Source organism: Xyrauchen texanus, chromosome 48 (genome assembly GCF_025860055.1).
Source record: "Xyrauchen texanus isolate HMW12.3.18 chromosome 48, RBS_HiC_50CHRs, whole genome shotgun sequence".
Classification (NCBI taxonomy): domain Eukaryota; kingdom Metazoa; phylum Chordata; class Actinopteri; order Cypriniformes; family Catostomidae; genus Xyrauchen; species Xyrauchen texanus.
Window position 1 is genome coordinate 2109517 of NC_068323.1, and position 23884 is coordinate 2133400.

The following is a 23884-nucleotide window of genomic DNA, read 5'->3' on the forward strand; positions in this document are numbered from 1 at the left end:
ACAATCCTCCACAGAAAAAATGAACTAAATGTTTGACAACCAGTAAAGAGCTAGAATCCATATCATCTGAAAGAAATATTTCACCCAAAAATTCTACTTCAATAATTATTGACTCACCCCCATCTCATTCCAAACCCATATGATTTCTTCTGTGGAACACACAATGAGATGTTTTAATAAATGTCACTGCCCATCTGTTTAATACAATGACTGTGACCCAAAACTGTCATGAAATTAGGTCATGCAACTTTTGCGTCATATTCCAAATCTTCTGATGGTGTATAATAGGTTTGGGTGAGAAACAACTCAGAGGTGAAGTAATGTTTCAGTGAAAATCTTGTATATTGTGCATCATGGGTGCTTTGAGAAAAGCTCTTTCACAGTGACATGTGTGCCAAAAAGACTAAAAATTAGGTTCACAATAAAAGATCCACAAAAACAAAAAATTCACGAGTATGAGTAAATGATAACAGGATTTTCATTTTTGGGTGAACTGTCTCATTAAGATTCCTTATACTTTCAATATCTTTTTGGCCATATGCTAAAGATCCCTAGAATTGCAATAACTACCACAGAAATTTCAATTTTTAATAATCATCTACAAATGTCCTCTAAATATATGTTTCCATATCCACTTCTCTGTCCCTTTCTCTCTGTACAGGCTGTGCAATTGCAGTTTAACAGAGAATGATTTTGTAGCTTTGACTTCAGCCCTAAATTCAAATCCTTCACACCTAAAAAAGCTGGATCTATGTGAAAATAAATTAGGAGACTCAGGAGTCAATCATCTGTGTGCTCTGTTAAAGAATTCCCATTGCACACTGGAGAAACTGAAGTGAGTACTGTAGTAAATATTTTATTAACTTTTTTTCTTGTACTGTAACTTTTGAACCATATGGGCTAATAAGAATAATTATTTTCCCCTAATTTTTCATACCAAGTTTATGACATACAAAAATGGATCCAAATTCTCCCTGCCAAAGTTTGTAGTTTGTTGAATTGTGTTGAAAATGCAAAAACCTCAATCTTCTATCCATCATTATTTGGTATATTATAAAAAGGTTTAAAGACAAAAAGACCACCAGCAAACTGGATAGGATGGTTGTGGATTAAATTAAGAGAAACAGAGAAACTATGGCAATGATTGTGTGGCAGGGTGGAGGGCGGGGCCGGGTCGTGATCCTACACACCCGGCCCCGTATTAGGCTAATTATGCCTCCGTGAGGTTTAAAGGCTGACTGCAGAGGGCCGTGCGAGAGAGAGAGATCGTTAACCTAATAGGTGTGTAGGATCACGACCCGGCCCCGCCCTCCACCCTGCCACAGATTGCTTTAGACATCAACACGAATTACCAATACAACTTTGTTCCAGACTACACTAAGGGAACTGAGAAGTTTCTGCATTATATAGTTATGTCATAAATAGTAATAGTAGTATGGTAGCATGTGATTCTGAGTACAGCCACTGTTTTAGAATGGCCCTCCCAGAGTCCTGACCTAAACCCTATTGATGAAATTACACCACAGGTATCAGCCCTTCTTGTGGTGTGACATTTAAAACAAACGGATTAACTTTAGAAAGTTTTGGAAAGATTGGATTGAAAATTGTGCTATGTGATATGTTCTTAGAAAATATATTATTATAATTTAATATATTTTATTAATATAATTTATATTGTTTTCCAAATCAATAACAGTAATACTTCTATAAGTTTGACTTCAGTGTCCAAATAATTTTTTTAAATATAAAAAATCATATTGTTATATATTATTTTGTCTTTTCTTCCAGTAATAATGTCTAACTATCCTTAAAACAAGATGCATTTACCTGAGAAGCTGGTTAATAGTCTTAGATATAAGACTTGTATCTTGAGAATGTATCTTGAGTATAACTATATTTTATATTTTAACTATAAAACTGCTCTGGCAGATGTTTTCACTTTCTTTTTTGCTGGCGCACACTTGGGTTAAAGACAGTTCAGTTCTCAATGAAAACAAATCAAAGTATCTAAAGTAGTGTTTCTTTTTGAGTACATTCATCTTGTTTTAAGTATTTTTAGATCTTTTTGCTGGAATAAAAGTCAAGAAAGAAACTAATTAAGAACATGCAGTGTGTATATACGTATAGTATCTAATGGAAGCAAGTTTCCAAATAAAACATGATTCTCTAATTCATAATATATTAAGTAATTATTGTTTGATATCAAGTCATTACTATGAGAAATTTTCAAATTATTTTTAGATACTAACTCATAATAATCACTTAATATCTATAAATATTAATCCATGCCCATGGATCAGTTTCACATTAGCTTGTCAGCTATTCACTGGAGTTTTTCCATGCACCAGAGTGTGTTAAGAGCTTGTTAAATAATTAGTATGGGGACCTGAAAATCTGTGCACAATCTTGGGCGAGATTGCCAGCACTGCACAGCTATATGGATGATGTCATAAGTATCCTCCAGACAGCTGCATGTAAAAATAGACTATTAAAAAGGCTGGAAGAGCTTTTGGCATGGGCCAGGATGAAGATCAAGCCAGCAAAGTCATGTAGCCTTTCTAGTCGTAAGGGAATTAGAAGCGACCAAATATTGTTTGAGGTGGCTGGTGAAAGAATCCCAGTGATGGTAGAGCAGCCCATTTAAAGTTTAGGGAGAGAATACACAGCAGATCTATTAGATAAACAAATGGGAGGGTTGGTTCTGAGGCAGCTGTAAGAGGCTTGGATAATATAGACAATTGTCATCTCCCAGGCAAATACAAGGTCTGGTGTTATCAATTTACATTGCATCATCGCCTGATGTGACAACTAAATATGTGTTAGATCACTTCAGTGGTGAGGATGGAGGATTGTCTTTCAGACATAGCCTTGTTTGTAAGAAATGCCTTACAACTGCCGTTAAAGTCCATCACCCTGGGTTACAAGCAGGAGAAGGCCAGGATGTTCTTAGAATTAAGGGAATCAACAGACAAGTCAGTGAGGACATCTTAAGCTCAGGTCCAAATGGGTCATGCCTGGAATGCAGAGGAAGTTGTAAACAGGGTGGTTTCAAGATTTAAGTAACAGATTGTTGGAAGAACCTAAAGCCTTGGATGAGGGATGGCTCCCAAACTGTTGTCAGAAGCCTCTAAAAACAGAAGAAAGTGATGGTAGTGACAGAGTGAATGAAGATGGAAGAGGAAGGGTATATGATTCGAGCAGTCAGCCAGCAGCAGCAAGGGTGCTGGCCAGTTTGGGAAGATACCCCAGGCCAGGCTAAGTTTTCTAGTAAGATCCATATATGACACTCTTCCAAGCCCTGGAAATTTTTCTCTGTGGTATGGTAAAGAGGAGAGTTGTCCCCTCTTTGCAAATCTGTTGTCCCCTCTTTGCAAATCCAAGAGCAAATCTGCAGCACATGTTGGCTGGGTGCAAGACTGCCTTTGCACAAGGAGGGTACAGGTTGTGGCATGATCAGGTTCTGCAAAATCTGACAGAGATCCTTGAGGTGTGTAGAATAAAGGCCATAATTCTCCTCATAGAAAGTACATTGAGTTTGTTAAAAAGGGAAGTGCCGCACAAGGCATAGCACAGATGGAGGAAAGGTCAATCCTGGCACATGGAAGTGATTGGTCAATGGTGGTAGACCTTGGCCAGCAGCTAAATTGTCCTTCTGAGATCACCATTACCTCCTTGAGGCCGGACATAATATTATGTTTGGCTTCAGCTAGGAAAGTCATAATGATTGAACTTAATTAATGGAACATCAATGCAGCACCTGTTGAAAAACATTGGTATCTTTGGATCATCGTTGAAGAAGTTTCTGAAGGGAATGGCAGAAGAAAAAGGGAGCTTCTGGCTATGGTTAAGAAGGAAGGATGAAAAGTGGAGTGTGAAGAACTGAGAAAGTAGGAATAAGGAACAATTGCAATATGTAGTGTGGTAGCATTTAGAAAAGGAAAGGGGTGGGGGAGAATTTATTCTGATGACCCACTCAGCCCTTATCAGGAGGTTTCTGGAGAGGGATTGAGTGGGGTACTGAAACCAGGCCAAACTAGGCATTGGAGGAGCGGCTGATGAAGTCTCTCAGCTCACCTTTCACGTTGCTCACGTTCAAGATGTTCCGGGATTAATGGGGCAAAACGTCCATGATAGGTGGCTCCCGGCTGATGACCCCGTAGTTGGACAACTGAAAGCATCTGTGGAGGTGCGGCAGGCAGTAATGCCCAGCAGGTTTAGACATCTACCTGTGAATCTGAATAACAGAATCAGATTTTTAATGAACTGTGGCAAAAAACGCATTCCATAGTATCTACTTAATAAATCTGTCTACTTAAAAAATGACTTGACTTTATTTTTCCAAATGAGTGGAAAAATAAAATGGTTAATGTGGCAAGTTTTGGGACTCTTTTAGTTTATTTATTAGTCTTCTTGTCTACTCTTGAGATGTTTTAGTCTTTTTGTCTGGAATCTGAAAATAATGACTATCACATTTATATTTATCACATTTAGGCTCAGTATGTGTAAGCTAACAGAGGAAAGCTGTTCAGCTCTTGCCACAGTCCTTATTTCAGCCTCCAGCAGTTTGATAGAGTTGGACATGAGCAAAAATGATCTTAAAGATTCTGGGATGAAACAGCTCTGTACTGGACTGGAGAATTCACAAAGTAAACTGGAGATACTGAGGTAAGAAAAAAATGCAACACCAAAAATAGTGGTGGTCATTTAGAATTCCTATTATTAAAAAAAAATTAAACACATATTCCAACAAGATAATTGTACCTACTAAATAAATAAAAAAATAATAATTCTATGGGTGACAAACAAAGCAAAGCTAGGACCAGGGGACAGCCTCTTAAGTTGCATAATATTTTAAACTGGGTTTATGCAGTTGATTGTGGAGCCCACACTGTCATTCTACTTCTTTGTCAGATAGCTCTTAAACAGCCTGGAGGTATGTTTTGGGTCATTTTTCTGTTGAAAACCAAATGATAGCCCAAACCAAATGGAATGGTGGGACCCTAAAAATGTTATTGGTACAATGCTGGTTAAGTGTGCTTTACATTTTTAACTAAATCACTGACTGTATCACCAGCAAAGTAGGGGAGACCAGGGGCAATTGTAATGAAGCAGTTGTAACACAGAATTTCTTTAATCATAAATTAATTCTGTGATGACCAGAGCTGGACAGTCTGGACAGCTGCACACTCATCCAGGTCCCCCATAAACCCACAACACATTTTTAAACTTACTGTAATGTGGAGTGGTGGTGGCATAGTGGGCTAAAGCACTATACTGTTAAGCAGGAGGTTGTTGGTTCGATCCCCACAGTTACCACCATTGTGTCCTTGAGTAAGACACTTAACTCCAGGTTGCTCCAGGGGGATTGTCCCTGTAATAAGGGCTCTGTAAGTCACTTTGGATAAAAGCGTCTGCCGAATGCATAAATGTAATGTATCTCAACAAAATACAGTTTACAGTAAATTACTTTTTATAATAATTAAACAAATGTTTAAGAAGTTATATAATTTATTATTTTGTGTTTTTCTATTGTTCCCAACATTTACATTTATCCCAGCATATCTTATGCAGTGTTGCTTCTAGAACAAAATGTAATAAATGTATCTTGTTTTAAGGATTTGAGATATTTTAACAGTAGATCAACAAAAAAGAATAAGAATAAGATTTTTGCAGTACATCTTTGTACTAATATCAAATGTCTTACTAGAGAGAAAAAAGTTATCTAATGTGGATTTTCTTGATTTAAGAAATATAGTTTTGCATTGTAACAGGTGCATGTAAAAGATCAACAACGTGCATTTTAACTTACCATAAAGTTAAATGTCCACATGGCAATTTACACAAGGTTAGCTATTTCTGCTGCCTCAAAATGTCTTTTAAACCCCACAGAGTGTTTACAAAAAAAATTATATGTATGTGAATTCTCTCTTTTAAGCTCCAAAAGGGATATATCCATTTTGGAGATAGATGATGACATGTCCACCTTTTCAATCATAACACTTTATTAAATATTGACAAAGTTATATGTCTGGGGTGCTTATACTTTTATTGCATGAGATGTACTTTTTCATAATGCTCTTACAGTAAGATCTACCATGAAATTAGATTATTCTTAATGCAAAATCTAATACTAACTAATTAATTGGATAATCATTATTTCAACTTCTCAAGTAATTATTCAAGACAAGAAAACATTAATAAAATAATAACAAAGAAACAAATTAAGAAAACAGCCTCAAATTTCTAACAGCAGTAGCCTATCAATATTCAAGTAAACATTGCTGCATTCTTGTGGATTACACATCTTCACTGTATGGTTATGATGAATTAATATTTAATTTTAAAGCTACTAAAGTTATCCAGCCAAGTGAAATAAAAGGATTTCTTGTTTTCTTGATGTTGTAAATATTAATGACATATACAGTGACAGGTCTGTCATGCTGCATATACACTGCAAGTCCTAATGCACAGATGCAATATTTTAATATAAATCTGCTTTTATTGTCTTGGTGTTTACGCTTACTTCAGAAATAACTGATGCTAACTGTGTCTTGTTTCGATTGCTGCGTGCTAGCTAGGACATGTCCTTTGAAGGCAGCAGTATACCGAGCATCCTCCTTTAAACAAGCCTTGTTTAAACAAGCTCTTTAACAAGTGTAAGCACTTTGAGTGAGAAGGGAGCAAAGTCCTTTTGAAAGGAAATAAGGTAAATTATAGGAGAGTTATTATGATATAGAGAGAAAAGAAAATAGATTCTGCAATACTTTATTTTAATTATATATTACTATAATTACACATATTATATATTCTGCACCCATCTACTGAGGTACTTCAACTTGGGAATTAATATTAATTGCGTTTGAACATAATTTTTTGGGCAAATTGGCATCATTTTTTCAGACCAATGATGTTAATTTCCATTGAAGCTAAGAATTATGATTTGTGAGTGCCCATGAAGGATACATCCTCCGAATTCCCGTAAAAGAAGGTTGCATTCTAAGGCTGCATTCGGAGTGTCCTACTCACTTTTCTGAAACGAGACAGCCTCGATGACATATGCAGCCAACAATTGTGACCTCTGGAGGACGCAGCCTTCGAAACGAGACACAACTTGTGTTTCTTTCAATACCTTGCTAAGACATATGAAACATTATTAAACTTATTTGACAATTACACAGGCATGTATCCGTATCTCATAACACACGGGAATTTCCTTGCCCATGCCTATGTATTGAATAAATTAATATAATGGCTATTTGTTGATTTAGTAATGTATAACTTTTATATAAAAATACACATTGTGTTTTCCAGGCTTTCAGACTGTAGCATAATGGAGGAAGGATATAAAGCTCTGTCTTCAGCTCTGAGATCAAACCTTTTACACCTGATAGAGCTGGATCTATGTAGAAATGACCCTGGAGAATCAGGAGTGGAACTGCTCTATGATTTATTACAGGATACAAACTGTAAACTGAATACACTAAAGTGAGTATTGTGTGTCATGTACCATTTTAAGATGATATTCATTACTATAGAAAGTCAGCTCTGCAGTTTAAGGTTTTGAAAATTATTGTTAGGCAGGTAATTTTCAATGTGTACTCTTTCCAGGTTGTTAAGTCCTTCTGCAGAAGAAGCCTGTCAGTATCTCTCTTCAGTTCTACAAGTAAAATATCCTTTACTCCTGAGGGAACTGAATCTGAATGGACAAAAACTAGAAGACTCAAAAGTGAATCAGCTCGCTGCTCTACTAGAAGATAAACACTGTAAAATCAACAAACTTCTGTGAGTATTGCTTCTGTCTGATAAAATAAGACATTAATTGATATGGGTCAGAATAGGTTATAATGATAAAATCTGTGTAACGCTTGGAAATAGACTAAGGACAAGAATGGTACATAATTATTAAATTGGATTGGTGCTTTTATTAGAGATTCTTTCTTTAGTAAGGACTCACTATCACTTTGCCCTTCGTTCAGGGATTTTCCAATATTCCCTCACCTAGTTCTTCTTGTTCCACCATAACTTTTGCACATAACTCCCACACCATTTGTTGTACATCCAAAATAAAATAATTGAGCTGTCAAATCAGCTGCCTCAATGAGAAGAGGTGATCTATGATTTTATAAAAGATTAAAAAATAATCCTTAGACATAAAACTGAAAAGGAATCAGTTGGATTATATCTCAGCACCAGAACATCATAGTGACATGGGGGTGGGCTCTTTTGAATCTGCCTTGCACCCTTGTAACCATATTGAAACATGACTAAGCAATATCTCCACAGCAGAACACTGTGGAGACATGGGGGTTGGCTTTGGACTTGAGGCAGTGTACTGAGACCCTAAAACTCTTGAGCTCTGCTACAAATTTTGACTGCCACCTCCATTTATTTCACACCAACATTTGAAAGCTCATCTTACACACATACAGTGGGTAATTGCAAAAATTGTTCTCATATAGGAAACCCCACAAAAAATTACAATCTTATAATGAACATATTTTTTACATGTATTTTTATTATGTATTTAAAAGCCTGTGATTTGGGCTCTGTCTGGTATATGTCCTTGCACAAAGCGTTAGTTTATTCCACTAGATAGCAGCAAGTACTAGGTAAAATACATTTCTCTAAAACCTTCCATTACAGATATATATATATGAAATAATATTTGTGCTCTAAGCACAGCTGAGCACTCACTATGTGCTCGTCCATAGATATTCAGTCTATTTTTTATAGTATGCACCTTCTCCACTGCTTTTTTTAAAATGTCTCAGCCACTGCTCTCTGCAATCATTGAAAGAGCGGAGCCTGATGGATTATTTGCCCAAGCATATAAAGTCTTCTTGGAGCTTACAGAAGCAAATATCAGAGCAGACATAATATGTCTGTATTGTTGTAGGGAGATCATAGTTTACTTTCAGTTGTGATTCTTTTGATAATAATTTGATCTGTGGTGTAATGACAACAAAATAAACCACAACTTATATTTGGCATATGACTGTCTAGGTGATGAATTTGACACAGCAAGCACCACTCAAATTTTCTACAGAACATTTTTTATAGTTGTTGCTGCTTTTAATATGTTTAAGGACAAGACAAATGATGGTTGTGGAAGGTAAACCATATAGTGGCCAAAACAACATAATTGTCAGTGTACATTTAATAACAATGTTGACAAAGTTACGTATTGAACAATTATTTCTCTCCTGTGAATCATATAGGCTGAGTGATTGTGGCCTATCAGAGAAAATCTGTTCATCTCTAGCTACAGTTATTAGTTTGAATTCCAGTCTGAAAGAGCTCGACATAAGCAACAATAATCTGCTGGATTCAGGAGTGAAGAAACTCCAGAAGGGATTAGAAAATACAAACTGCAAACTGGAGAAACTCAGGTAACTGGATTTAGTGAATGATTGTCTCTCATCTTAAGGTATATTACTGTAGTAAACTAAAGAAAGGGGGAAGATTTTTCCTTTTCCAGTATTAATGAAGAATTGTGTTTTCTCACTAACCATGAAATTAATCAAATACACTTTAATTTTATACATTATAAAACTGTTTGTTCAAGTAAATAATTTATTTTATTAAATGTAATTATTTTGCACTGATTTCTGTAGGGTTCCAGACTGTGGCATTACTGAAGAAGGATATAAAGCTCTGTCTTTAGCTCTGAGATCAAATCCTTCACACTTGCTAGAGCTAGATCTCAGAGGAAATTACCCTGGAGAATCAGGAGTGAAATTACTCTGGGATTTACTACAGGATAAAAACTACAAACTGAACACACTGAAGTGAGCACTGAAATTATACAAAATAAATGAAAATAAATGTTATGCTCTACATATCTATGAATTGCAAACCATCAGCTAATAAGGGAAATAATTATATTTTACCACTGGTTCGGAACTGAAAACCGGTTATTTTTCAGAACAGATTCCAGTTTTTAAGAATGACTGGAACCACATGATTTTCATGACTTTCGTGTCTGCCACAGTGGATGGAACACAGTACTAAAATGCTTTTGACAGTGTTTCTGGCAGAACAATTCAGCGACAGTGTTGACCTCTTACTGAATCTACACCAAGAAACTCACAATACACCCAGTGTAGTCTGATTCCTCTTATTAACCAGTTGTTTTAATGACTCAAAGCATTAAGTGTTACTTGTGTAGTTCCCCAACAAATTGCTTAAATTTCTTCTTTATATTTTAGTGAATCAAAAACACTTTCAGTTGGATTGGTTACTGAATTAAGCCTATAGTGATGAGCAAGTTATGAATGTCCAACATGAAATAAAATAAAAACTCTTAAAGTCTCACTAGCCTTAAGTGCAACATTAGATACATATAACATTAGATACTACATAACAGTCTAAACTGTCTCTGGAAGTGTTACTGTTACTAAAAGGTCTTAAAAATTCTTAATTCTCCCTTCCGCAAATTAAGGCCTTAAAAAGGTCTTACATTGGAGCAACAAGTCTTAAATTCATAAGGTCATGGCATTAAATGTTACGAGGGATTGTTTTCTCATTGCATTTATGTAAGTTGACCAGATGTCTCATTTTAAGAGGTGTGTCCCAGTGTCCCGACAATTCTCTAAACAGTGTAATTATGTCCTGGTTTCAGCTGGTTGTCTCGCTGATTTTGTTCTAATTACATTTAATATACTAATTTTCCTTTTTGCTGTTGTCTTTGGTATTATTTTCAGAGAAGGGAAGCAATTTCGATGCGTAGCATGTTGATTTGATGATAATTTAATTATAGTCTTTCAGCAAATCCGCTGAAATGTACCTGGTTACCATGGAAATTACGTCATGCATTGGCGCGTGCTCTGTCATCTTGTCATTCAGCGCAAGTAGAAATGGGGGGGGGGGGATTTTCACTGCTCATGACAAAGCATGGAATTATAAACAATTATTACACAAACAGTCTTTGATCATCGAGAAAGAAACACACCAAACCAAGGAATGTAAAATTCTGAAAAGGATCATGTGTGTAAATTCAGTTACTATTTTGTCTTGTGGAATATATAGTATATGAGGATCTGTTATATCAAATAGCTTCTTCAGGGCAGTACTAAATAAAATGCCATTTTTATGATCTCTCATTTAAAAAAAGTTATTTCCACATTCTGGTGGTTGGGAGCAGAGTTTTTCATGCCTTAATATACTTTTTTTTTTAATTGGTTAAAAAGTAATGAAGATCTATTGAAAGTTGCATTTTTAAACTTTGAAGTGTTGCTATAAATATCACTCTTCATGTGCTCCCTAGATAGTTGCATTTAGAGAGCATATTGACGTTTTGTGTTCCCTTAAATTGATTCCTTAAAATTGTCTTTAGTTGGTCTTAAAAAGTTCTTAAAGTCTTACATTTGGCTTTATAAAATCTACAAAAACCCTGTAGACACGTGAGATTAATCAAGCAGTGCAGTTACTGACTGGTTGTTCACATGACAATGTGTAGTTAAAGATACACATGAGTTTTGCTGTAATCAGAAGAATTTAATTTAAAAATATATGAATGAATGAAATGTTTCTTGTTTGTTTACATTTTTTATATATAGTTTGGATCAACAAGTGAATTGCATTTATGCCTATAAATGTCTTGCAAACGCCTTTTACAAGAATTGTTTAAATGTATTTCTGATACTATCTGCTTTGTAGATATGTATCTCACACTAGTTTAGACTATTATGTGCCACATTTCTACTGTGAATCTGGAGTCAGTTATCATTAGTATAAATTTAACTAATTAAAATATTGGACAAATAAAACTTGGCAGCTTCAGAAAGGAATAAAAATGTAAGAAGATTATCAAATTTAATAATTATTCAAATAAAAAAATGGTTAAAGACATGTCTTTTCCATGAGCACTTGGCCACTCTCAGAATTTTTTTTATATTATTTTATGTTGCAATAATCTCTGTCTTGGATAGTATTTTACTGATTCAACTAAATTGCATTACTTTGTAATGCAGAACATTTTGTAGTATTGTCTCTTGAAGCTGAATCCCTTTTGTGTTCTTCCTCTTTTAAAATCACTTTGAATAAATGTGTCTGCCAATTGAATAAATGTAATTATTTTCAACTTTCTGTAGATTTTTGAAAAGTTCTGCTGCAGAAGAAGCGTGCAAGTATCTCTCTGACGTTGTAGGTGAAAATCCATTATTGCTGAAAGAACTGAATCTGAGCAATAATAAATTAGGAGATCTGGATGGAGAGAAGCTCTCAGCACTATTGATGGACTCTCATAGCAAACTGGAGAAAATTAAGTGAGTACACTCTTCTGATTTTATAAATTATAACTTGTCCATATAAGAAATGTCAGCCACATGTATTACCATATATAAAGGCCTGTTGTGCAGATGTGTGTTGAAGTACATGAAGAAAATGATGCTGTTTTTCTTTTTAGGTTGAATAATTGTGACCTGACTGAGAAAAGTTGTTCAGCTCTATCTACTGTTCTCTCTTCTGATACCGTTCTGAGAGAAATTGATCTGAACAACAGTCCTCTGATGGACTCAGGTGTGAAACAGATTTGTGAGGGACTGAAGAATCCTCATTGTAAACTGAACAGACTGAAGTGAGTACATATTTTCACATCTTTTCACCTCCAGAAGTTATAATAATGTAGGCATACTAATATAGTGTCCTAGCATTCATTCTGCAAACAATCTTTTTGTGGCCCACATGATAAAACATTTAGTTTAATCCAGCACAGTAACAAGAAAGTTTTGAGTACACTTGACACAAATGTAGGTGTTGTTTCTACTCAAAGTTTTTAAATGGTTAATGGTCTGCACTTATATAGTGCCTTTTTAACCTTAGCGGTATTCAAAGCGCATTACACTGCGTCTCATTCTCACACACATTCACACACCAATAACAGCAGAGCTGCATGCAAGGTGCTAGCCTGCCATTGGGAGCAAATTGGGGTTCAGTGTCTTGCCCAAGGACACATTGGCATGTGGAGTCATGTGGGCCGGTAATCGAACCGCCAACCCGATCTACCACCTGAGCCACAGCTGCCCCACAACCTGAGTCAGATTTATGGGTGTGCAAGCCAGATGCAGAGCTGACTGCACAGAGATGAATTTGAGGTCAAGAAGAAAAAGACGAGACTGCTTTATTGTACAAGTATTTTATCTGACTTGGAATAGAGAGAAAAACATATATAAAGTTAGACAAACTTTATATACTTTATATGTAATATTATAAATTATATGTTGATGTTAAAGAAAGATATATTACCATAGACAGAGCATAAAGTTCTGCAGGCGAGGCATCATGGACAGCAGCAGAGAAAAACTTAGACAAAGACTATTTAAAGAGATATAAACTAGAAGTTACATCTGATGTCACAAACTGGGCAGTTAACAATAGACAGGTTGTCTTTAAAAGACTGATGCAATGATAATTACATCAGATGCTGCTTTGTTTGATCAGTATCTCTGACGCTAGAAGCCTTGCGGATGTTGCCTTTGATTGAAAAAAGTTTTTGACTTTTGTACTTTATTTTTACTTGTATTTGCCTAGAATGTTTTGACTGCTAGAAAGGAAATTGTAACCAAGAAATTACATTTTATTGATAACATGAAATTTGCATACCGAGGCTTTGATTTTTGCTGTTCTATGATTGTGAGCAAGAACATACCACAAAGGAGTCCTCTGTCCAGATTGTAAGTATAATTAAAAAAATGCTTATAATTTAGGCCAGATTCTACTTACTTTACCTAACCTGTGAGTAATAAAAATAAGGTAAAATGTGTTAAGATACACACTGCAAAACATGGCAACCTAAATTGGGCGCCATGTTATTTGACATCAAAATAATTTACTGAATATCCTAACACCACTTTAACCCTATTATTTATTTATCTCAGGGAGGATTGGAGAGCTTGAAATAACATTAAGCAATGAGCAATATAAATTACTTACCATCCTAAGGTAATAGACCCCACTGTGGTACGTTTTTCACTCAAGATCTTCAAAACACTAAAAACAAAAGCTTCGGTAGGCTTTTTGTAATCAATAAATGTTGTTTAATTTGTTAAAACTTTTTTCAATTGAACAGCTAGATTGAACCCTATGCAACTGCACTGCCTATAATTTACCTTTATGGTTGCCTTCTACACATCAGTATGTAAAAATACAATACAAATAATGAAATTAGCAATGTTTATTATGATAACATTCTTCTCTCTAAACAATGGTTCCAAAAGTGTCCCTTTTTGCCACCTGTTGGGGATTTTGCAAATGTGTCTCATGTGTGAGAATTTAATGTTTTACAGTGCATTATTCCCCATGTTAGTAAGGGTGAGTCTGGTTGGATACCCACTGTATATAACCTACCTGAAAATGTATGGACCTTTTAAAAAGAAAGATACAAAAACATAATATTGGCTTATATATGATCATCATAATATCATAATAAAAATCATTATAAAATCAGTTTTAAGTAAATAAAAAAATGAAAGAGAGTGCAGCCCTCAAGGCTAAAGGGATCCTGCTTTCCAACCCACCCAGATTTCTAAAGTTAAGTACCCCTGGTCTAGGAAGATTATCTAGATAATGTCAGATTGAGCTAATAAATATTCATGAGCAATTTAGTTGTGCATTGATTGTTTTGTATCTCAATGTTAATTTGTAAAATAACAAAATGATTGTTTTATTTTTGTAGACTTTCAGACTGCAGTATTACAGGGGAAGGATACAGTGCTCTGGCTTCAGCTCTGATATCAAACCCTTCACACCTGATAGAGCTGGATCTCAGAGGAAACGACCCTGGAGAATCAGGAGTGAAACTGCTCTATGATTTATTACAGGATACAAACTATAAACTGAACACACTAAAGTGAGTATTGTGTGTGTCATGTCATGTTCTACAACCCCAATTCTGAAAAAGTTGGGACGGTTTGAAAAATGCTAGTAAAAACAGAAAGGAGTGATTTGTAAATTATATTTACCCGTTGCTATATTGAAAGCACTAGAACTACACATTATATGATGTTTTGACCTTGTGATTTTCATTGTTTTTTTATGTACAGTAATTTCAAATCAGATGATTGCAACACATTCCAGAAAATTTGGGACAGTCGTGTGTTTACCACTGTGAAATATCACCATTTCTTCTAATAGCACTTAAGGATTTGGCACCGAGGACACAAGTTTAAGTTTAGAAAATTTAATTTGCCACCATTCATCTATTATGCAAATCTTCAGCTGCACAATTTTATGGGGTCTTCATTGCCATCTAATGTGCTTCATAATGCACCACACATTCTCAATTGGAGACAGGTTAGGACTGCAGGCAGGCCAATTTAGCATCCACACTCTCTGATTACACAGCCATGCACTTGAAATCTGTCCAGTATGTGGTTTGAAGTTGTCAAAAAGTTGTCAGTGGTTTGCAGGAACGTCCCTGGAAAAGACGGTGCTGGATGGGAGTATATGTTGCTCCAAAATTTGTACATATCTGTCTGCATTAATGGTGTCCTCAAATATGTGTGAGTTACACATGTCATGGGCACTGACACACCCCTGGCCCATACAGACACTGGCTTTTGGACCTGAAGCTGAGAACATCTTGGATGTTCCTTTTCCTCTTTGGCCCAGAGAACACAATGGCTGTGTTTTTCAAAAACTATTTGAAATGTGGACTCATCAGTCCAAAAAACAGTTCCACTGCTTTCCATCTAAGATGAGACCGAGCCCAGAGAAGTCGGCACCATTTCTGAACATAGTTGATGTATGGCTTCTCCTTTACATAGGAAAGTCTTAACATGCATCTGTGGATGCAGTGGCAAAAGGTGTTGACTAACAAAGGTTACTGAATTAAAACCAAGCCCATGTTCATGATATCCATTAGAGATGAATGCAATTTTTTAAGACAGTGACGTCTGAGGGATCAGAGATCACGTGCATTCAGAAGTGGTTTTGGTCTTACCCTTTACGCACAGAGATTTGACCAGATTCCTTGATCTTTTGAATCTTTTAACTATATTGTGCACTGTAGAGGGTGAAAAGCCCAAAATCTTTCCAATTTGTCTTTTGGGAACATTGTTCTCAAAGTGCTGGATTATTTGCTGAAGCATTTGTTGGCAAATCGACAAGTCTTGAATGATTCTTGCTCTTGAGGGACTAGGCTGTTTTGGAGGCTCCCTATATACTATGACTCGATTACCTCACTTGTTTAACATCTCCAGTTTCACATCGCCTTGTTATTTCAACTCGTCAAATTGTTATTAGTCTTAAATTGCCCCTGTCTCAACTTTTTTGGAGCCTGTTGCAATCATCTGATTTGAAATTACTGAACATCTTAAAAAACAACAATTAAAAACAAGATAAAACATCATATAAAGTGTAGTTCTATTGCTTTCAATGGAGCAAAAACCTTGTTGGTTTTATAAGCATTTTCAGAAATGGGGTTGAATGATGGTGTTTATTATTGTAGAAAGACAGGTTTTGTTACAGTAAATAGTTATTGTAGATGTATTCAGCGAAATGTATGTTAAAAACTTAATTTGAATTTGAACAGTAAAAAAAACAAATTCAAAAAAGTTTTTAACATCTTCTGTTGGTTTAATCTATGCATCTTGTGAGTGGGTAAAGTTGCACTAGATCTACTTATGTAATAAATAATTATTGGGCATGTAATGTCAATGTGTAATTCCTCTCTCTCTCTAGATTATTACAAAGTTCTTCTGCAGAACAAGCCTGTCAGTATCTTACTGAAGTTTTAAAAGTTAAAAATCCTCTACTCCTGAGAGAACTTAAACTTAGTGGACATAAACTAGAAGACTCAAGAGTGAATCAACTCGCTGCTCTACTGGAAGATAAACACTGTAAACTCAACAAACTTCTGTGAGTATTGCTTCTACCAGATAAAGACATCAGTTATCTGTAAAACATTTGGAAATTGCTCCAATCAATGGAGCTCCATCATGACGTCACTTTACAGCCCAGTGAAAATGTGTTGCATGATGAAACTTGATTGAAAAACAACCGAGACCAGTTGAAGTGGGGGAAAAAACACAATCCAAGATGTCCGGCATGCGAAAGCATTTTACAAACACTTAAAAAAAGATCAAAATAAACAGGTTCATGTGGAGCGGTTTGCTGTTTCAGGTGCATTGAAAGAGGGCTTGTGCTGTTTGATGCGCTCAAGAGTTGTTTCTTTGTTTCTCTCCGAAGCATAGCTTACATTTTACCTCTATTTTCCATGTATTATAATTTATACGTTATTAATAAAAAATCAGGTGTGTACTGTATTTCCACGTATTTCGCAAAATTGTTTTTATCACATGCAAGCCTCTGTTAAACTTCACAGAGCAAATGAGCGCTCGCATCCATGTCAAACCGATCACAATGGAGAAAGGAAGCGCCATAGTTTTGATTAAACTTGTGCAACATCATAACTCAATTTCAGTTTCAATGTATTCAGTTATGTAGCTTTCATGGATATAATGTCTCGGAAGTCAAAGTGTGCCGGTTTTTAAATTGTTTTAGATTATTTCTCCTCTTCAAAAGAGCACATGTAATACAATGAGCAACAATGCTATTTTCAGCTTGATAGTGGATCTACACAGAATTAACAGATGATTGTACTATATTTAACTGTGTATATAATGCTGAATATAATGCATAATAATAATGCTAGGGGTCCTGATATTTGATAGTCCTCCTGATAATGCCAAATGTGATGTCTGATATCACCAGTAAATTTATACCATGGCAAACATTATTTTACTGGATAAACATACAACTATTATTTAAAGGAATAGTTTAGATACATGTAATCAGTGACAATGCTATTTTAAAACATACAATATTAATTTTAAATACTTAAAATGTATGTAATCAGTGACTGTGTACAAGCATATGTATCTAACATAATTATGTATTTTTCAGCTGTGCAAAATTTTTCATATTTCTATTCTGGTGTCACCATTGCCATCTGCTGGGTTGATTTTATGTCACACTCCATCCCTGATGGATCATCATACAATAAATAGTACTTTTTGTAAATCTTTCAAAGTAAAGGAAAGGAACTTTTTTACATGTGTCCTGAAATTAATAATAATGTTAAGGCACACCTTCCTTGGTCTAGGGGTATGGGAAGGTGGGTAACAAATGTTTTGGAGAGAATGCAAAAGTGATCCTGTCTCCAGGTCCCAGAATAACCACAAAATCACAACAACGTGTGATATAGTATAATAGAACAAATTTATTAAAGAATTCAGTGGGATAAATGGAAAACTTCAGGAGTGGAACCGGCCAAAATAACAAACGTCTAGGTTACGTATGTAACCCCCGTTCCCCAATGGAAGGAACGAGACGTTGTGTCGAAGAAGTGACACTTGGGGTCTCTCTTGAGCGCCGAATATGCCTCTGAACTATGAAAAAAGGCCAATGAGAAGTTGGCAGACAGTGTTTGCATACCCCGCCCCCGGACATACGGGTATTTAAGCGGGCAAATACGATGAATTCATTCAGTTTTTCTGAGGAGCCGGAAATGGTCCGGCCACAACAGTGGCTCGGCTCAGCGACGTGGCAGGGAGGACACAACGTCTCGTTCCCTCAATTGGGGAACGGGGGTTACATACGTAACCTAGACGTTCCCTGTCTGTCGCTCACTTCGACGTTGTGTCGAAGAAGCGACACTAGGGGTCCAATTTAAATCGGGCCATTCGCTGAGATGTGTACGTGAACTGCTGATACAGAAGTGGGCAGGTATTTTCACGTGCAAATGCGACCAGCTGTATCAGGCTGCACTTACCCTTCCCCAATGCCCCATAAAGTCATTGGAATCCTTCTGGTTACCCTTATAGAGGAGGACCCTGCGGAGACCACACCTACCCTGAAGGGGAGGTAAAGGTGGTGAATACATCACATGGGTTTTTAGGCGACATGTGGAAATGGCGCAGAGGTAGACCCAACCTCGTCAGAGGGGGTTGCTACACTACAGCGACCGGAGGGCAGCTTGGAACTGCCTAAGGGAGACGCAGGTCCACTCGTAAGGGGACCGTACCGTGGATAATACACACAGGGGGAGTCCACGCTGGAGGCCTGACCTGTGGAGCACCTCTTCCATTACAGGGTAAATTAAGTACCCGCAGTGGAAAGGGTCGGCCAGTTCCTCCACTGAACTGCGGACCCACAAGTGCTAGGGAGGAATCATCCAGGGATCCGAGAGATGGGATCTCCTGGGAGAAAAAGGCGCATGGTTTTACCTCAGCTGAGGGAAAGGGCTCTAGGCACAAGGGATTCACCCGGCCAGTTCGTCAGCTTGTTACCGAGTTCTACGGGCTCGGACCTGAGAAAACACGGGACGATACTGACTCAACCCGGAGATTGTAAAATCTTGCGAAGGTATTAGGTGTTGCCCAACCCGCTGATCTACAAATGTCTGCCAGGGAGGTGCCCCTGGCCAGTGCCCATGAGGACGCAATGCTTCTGGTTGAGTACGCTCAGACCCGCAGGGGGGGGGGCACGGCCTGGTCGTGATAAGCCAATGAAATGGCATCAACGACGGAGGTCTCTGGAGGCCCGCGAGGACCACTGAGAGATCCCAGGAGGGGAACAGGCTTAGCTGGGAGGCATTTAACCTCTGGGCGCCTCTTAACCTGATAATTAAGTTGTGCTTACCCAGAGACTTGCCGTCTACTGCATCGTGGTGGGCCGCGATGGCGGCGACATACACCTTTAGGGTGGAAGGGGACAGCATCCCCTCTAACCTCTCCTGCAGAAATAAAAGCACTGACCTAACTGCGCACCTCTGTGGGTCTTCTGCCCGGGAAGAACACCAATTCGCGCGCCACTTTAGAGCGTAAAGGTGCCTGGTGGAAGGGGCTCTGGCTTGGTTGACGTGTCTACGACAGCAGGTGGTAGACCGGCTAGATCTTCCACGTCCCGTCCAGGGGCCAGACGTGGAGGTTCCAAAGGTCCCCTCAGTTCCCAAATCAGCTTGACCGACTGGGGGTGAAAACTCCACTCTCCAGTGGGCAAGGGTTGCCGTGACAGCACGTCCGCTATCACATTGAGGTTGCCGGGGATGTGTGTGGCACGCAGTGACCTGAGTCGCTGCTGGCTCCAAAGGAGGAGATGACGGTGGGAGCGTATTCCGCCTTGGCAATTTATGTACGCTATCACAGCGGTGCTGCCTGACGTGACTAGGACATGTTTGTCCAAAACTAATGGGAGAAACTTCCTCAGGGCAAGGAAAACAGTCAACAACTCTAGGTGGTTGATGTGCCAGCGCAGCGGGGCCCCTTTCCAATGGCCCGCAGCTGCGTGCCCGTTGCACATGGTGCCCCAACCTGATCTGGAGGCGTCAGTGGTGACCAGGACGCGTCGGGACACCTGCTGCAAGGTTACTCCTGCCCGTAAAAAGCCGAGGTCTGTCCAGGGTTTGAATGTCTGGCGACAGGCGGGGGGTGATCATCACACGGTGCATGCCGTGGCGCCATGCTCATCTCGGGACTCGAGTCTGAAGCCAGTGCTGAAGTGGTCTCATATGCATCAACCCCAGCGGCGCTACCGTCGCGGATGATGCCATATGCCCCAGGAGCCTTTGGAAAAGTTTCAAGGGGACCATTGTGTCTGGCTTGAAGGAGGCGAGAAATTTCCGCACCTATTGCGCGCTCTCGTTGGTGAGACGTGCTTTCATTGAGACTGAGTCTAACTCCATGCGGAGAAAAGAGATTCTCTGAACCTGGGCGAGCTTGCTCTTTTACGAGTTGACAATGAAGCCCCAAACGGCTGAGGTGCCTGAGCACCTGGTATCTGTGCGCGCATAGTAACTCTCGCGAATGGGCCAGGATGAGCCAGTCGTCAAGGTAGTTGAGTATGCGAATGCTGGCTTCTTGGAGCGGGGCAAGAGCTGCCTCTGCGACTTTCGTGAAGACACGAGGGGACAGAGACAGGCCAAAGGGGAGGACTTTGTATTGATATGCCTGGCCATCGAACGCGAACCGTAGAAATGGTCGGTGTCGAGGCAGAATCGAGACGTGGAAGTACGCGTCCTTCAGGTCTACCGCTGTGTACCAATCTAGATGCCGGACAAAAGTCAGGATGTGTTTTTGAGTGAGCATTTTGAACGGGAGTTTGAGCAGAGCCCGTTTGAAAACTCGCAAGTCCAAGATTGGTTGTAAGCCGCCGCCTTTCTTGGGTACAATGAAGTAAGGGCTGTAGAAACCCTTCTTCATTTCGGTTGGAGGGACAGGCTCTATCATGTCTTTGAGTAAAAGAGTAGCGATTTCCGCGCGCAGGGAATTGGCATGTTCTCCAAACTCCATGCTAGGGGCACCAAGGGGACGAGTATTTTTGACTTACTTGGCGAGGCTTCGCAATGGGGCGGAGCAGGTAATGCAGCGTCTGGAGGCAAGGGTGCGTCCCGAGGCTTTGGTGCTGAGAAAAAACTCAAAGCACTTACCTTGCTCCACACACCCGGCAGGGGGCGGGTTCGTGACTGAGGTGGAGGTCCGATGTCGGCGTCCTCTGGACTCATCTGAACCGACTGGCCGGGGAACAGTCGTGGGGCTGAGGGCGGAGGTACTGTGTTCAGGGAACCGGGACTGTTGATATCTGGAAGCAAAGTGCCGTGAGAACGGCATTTGTGGGCTGGGTGACCCAGAGACAAAAGAAATAGCTCTGTTATTGAGAATGTGGGTACCGCAGCCCCGGCTAGGGGGCAAATGAAATAACTTCAACACAAGATTCTCCTCCCGGCCCTCCACCGGGGGACGGAGTGGTCTTACCACCTCTGGAGCTAACGTCTCAGACTGCCTTTCGGGTCCTCGAGGTGGTCCGTGAGACAGGGGGCGTGCGCCTCCTGCAGGGTGCTCGATGCTGGGGCAGAGAGCTGGGCCAGGGTTGAGGCAGAGCAGGGTGTTTCTTAGCCACAGGGGGATGCCCTCGGCGAGCAGACGGGGCATTGCCCATTGCGGCAGGCTCTTCATGGCTCGCAGTGAGAGCATGAACCATCCACAAACGCAGCCTCAGTGTGATCGCTGCCCAGACACACAAAACAACGCCTGTGGCCGTCTGAAGCGGAGAGCACTCTACCGCATCCAGGAACAACACAGGGGTGGAAAGGCATCTTTAAAAATACGCATCCTGAAAAGGACGTTCAACGCCGCTGTGTTTTGCTCTTTTAGAGGAAAATACTCTTTTATAAAGAAAATCACTCTTTTAATAACTCTTTCGAGTTTTTCTCTGCGCTGTCGAAGCACCCAGGGGCAGAATGCTCAGCCGTGCAACAAGGAGAAAGCTGCTGTTTTGCGCCGTCAATCCAACAGCATGCAGAGCGTCAGAGGAAAAAAGCAGGAACTGGTGTGTAACTCGCAGCTGACTGCATGGGGTGAATGAACTCATCGTATTTGCCTGCTTAAATACCCGTATATCTGGGGGCGGGGTATGTAAATACTGTCTGCCAACTTCTCATTGGCCTTTTTTCATAGTTCAGAGGCATATTCAGCACTCAAGGGAGACCCCTAGTGTCGCTTCTTTGACACAACGTCAAAGTGAGCGACAGATGGGGAACAAAAGACATTCTTCCTAAAGGGGTTTAAAAGGTGACTTACCTGTCAAAAAGGAAAAGAAAAGAAAACACAAATCACTTCCCGAACTCCCTCTCTATAAATAACCAAGAGAAAAAAGAATGCTTCAAAGTAAATGGAATTTGTGAAAAAAAATATTTACATTTTTTTTTAAATAAAATACAGGAAATAACATTTGTTTTTATCAGATTAATCTAATATTAATCAATTATCAAATTAATCGTTAGTTGCAGCCCTAAAAACAACATAATTGTCGGTATACAATTAATAACAATATTGACAAAGTTCTATGTCTTAACAAATTATTTCTCTTCTGTGAATCATTTCAGGCTGAGTGATTGTGGTCTATCAGAGAAAAGCTGTTCATCTCTAGCTACAGTTATTACTTCAAATTCCAGTCTGAAAGAGCTCGACATAAGCAACAATAATCTGCTGGATTCAGGAGTGAAGAAGCTACAGAAGGGATTAGAAAATGCAAACTGCAAACTGGAGAAACTCAGGTAACTTGATTTAGTGAATGATTGTCTCTCATCTTAAGGTAAATTTCTGTGGTAAACTAGAAATGTGGAAGAATTTTCCTCTTCCAGCATTAATGAAGAATTTTGGTTATATATAAGTTTTTTCCACTAATCATTAAATTAATAAAATTCACTTTACATTTTTTAATGATATAAAACCTATATATATATATAGTATGTATATTTATGATAAATGTTATTATTTCACACTTCTTTTCTAAAGAATTTCAGACTGTGGCATTACAGAAGAGGGTTATAGTTATCTGTCTTCAGCTCTGAGATTAAATCCTTCACACTTGATAGAGCTGGATCTCAGAGGAAATGACCCTGGAGAATCAGGAGTGAAACTGCTCTATGATTTACTACAGGAGACAAACTGTAAACTGAACACACTGAAGTGAGCCATGAAATAATACTAAAATTATGTGCAGGCTAATTATTACTATAAATATTGCTTCAGGAATATTTACACATCAAACTTGATAAAGTCAAGATTTTTTATTAAATTAATTTTAATACAGCTGCAACTTCCTCTCTCTCCAGGTTGTTGAAAAGCCCTTCTGCAGAAGAAGCCTGTCAGTATCTGACTAAAGTTTTAAAATATAAAAATCCTTTACTCCTGAGAGAACTTAATCTTAGTGGACATAAACTAGAAGACTCAAGAGTGAATCAACTCGCTGCTCTACTGGAAGATAAACACTGTAAACTCAACAAACTTCTGTGAGTATTGATTATATCTGATATTCTGGTAATCTGGTAATGCTTGGAAATAGATTTAGAACTGGAATGAGATGTTCTGAAATAACATTTGTA

General features: G+C 38.6%; 1 protein-coding gene across 1 annotated transcript in view; it reads left to right on the top strand.

Moving 5' to 3' along the window:
* LOC127639456 (uncharacterized) overlaps positions 1–23884 on the top strand; it is a 160057-nt gene that overhangs the window by 79451 nt on the left and 56722 nt on the right. The window contains exons 21-31 of the mRNA XM_052121510.1: positions 662–835; positions 4492–4665; positions 7312–7485; positions 7609–7782; positions 9219–9389; positions 9615–9788; positions 12093–12266; positions 12407–12577; positions 14675–14848; positions 16681–16857; positions 22883–23053. Coding sequence (XP_051977470.1) covers positions 662–835; positions 4492–4665; positions 7312–7485; positions 7609–7782; positions 9219–9389; positions 9615–9788; positions 12093–12266; positions 12407–12577; positions 14675–14848; positions 16681–16857; positions 22883–23053 — 1908 coding nt within the window. The remainder of the gene's footprint in view (positions 1–661; positions 836–4491; positions 4666–7311; positions 7486–7608; positions 7783–9218; positions 9390–9614; positions 9789–12092; positions 12267–12406; positions 12578–14674; positions 14849–16680; positions 16858–22882; positions 23054–23884) is intronic.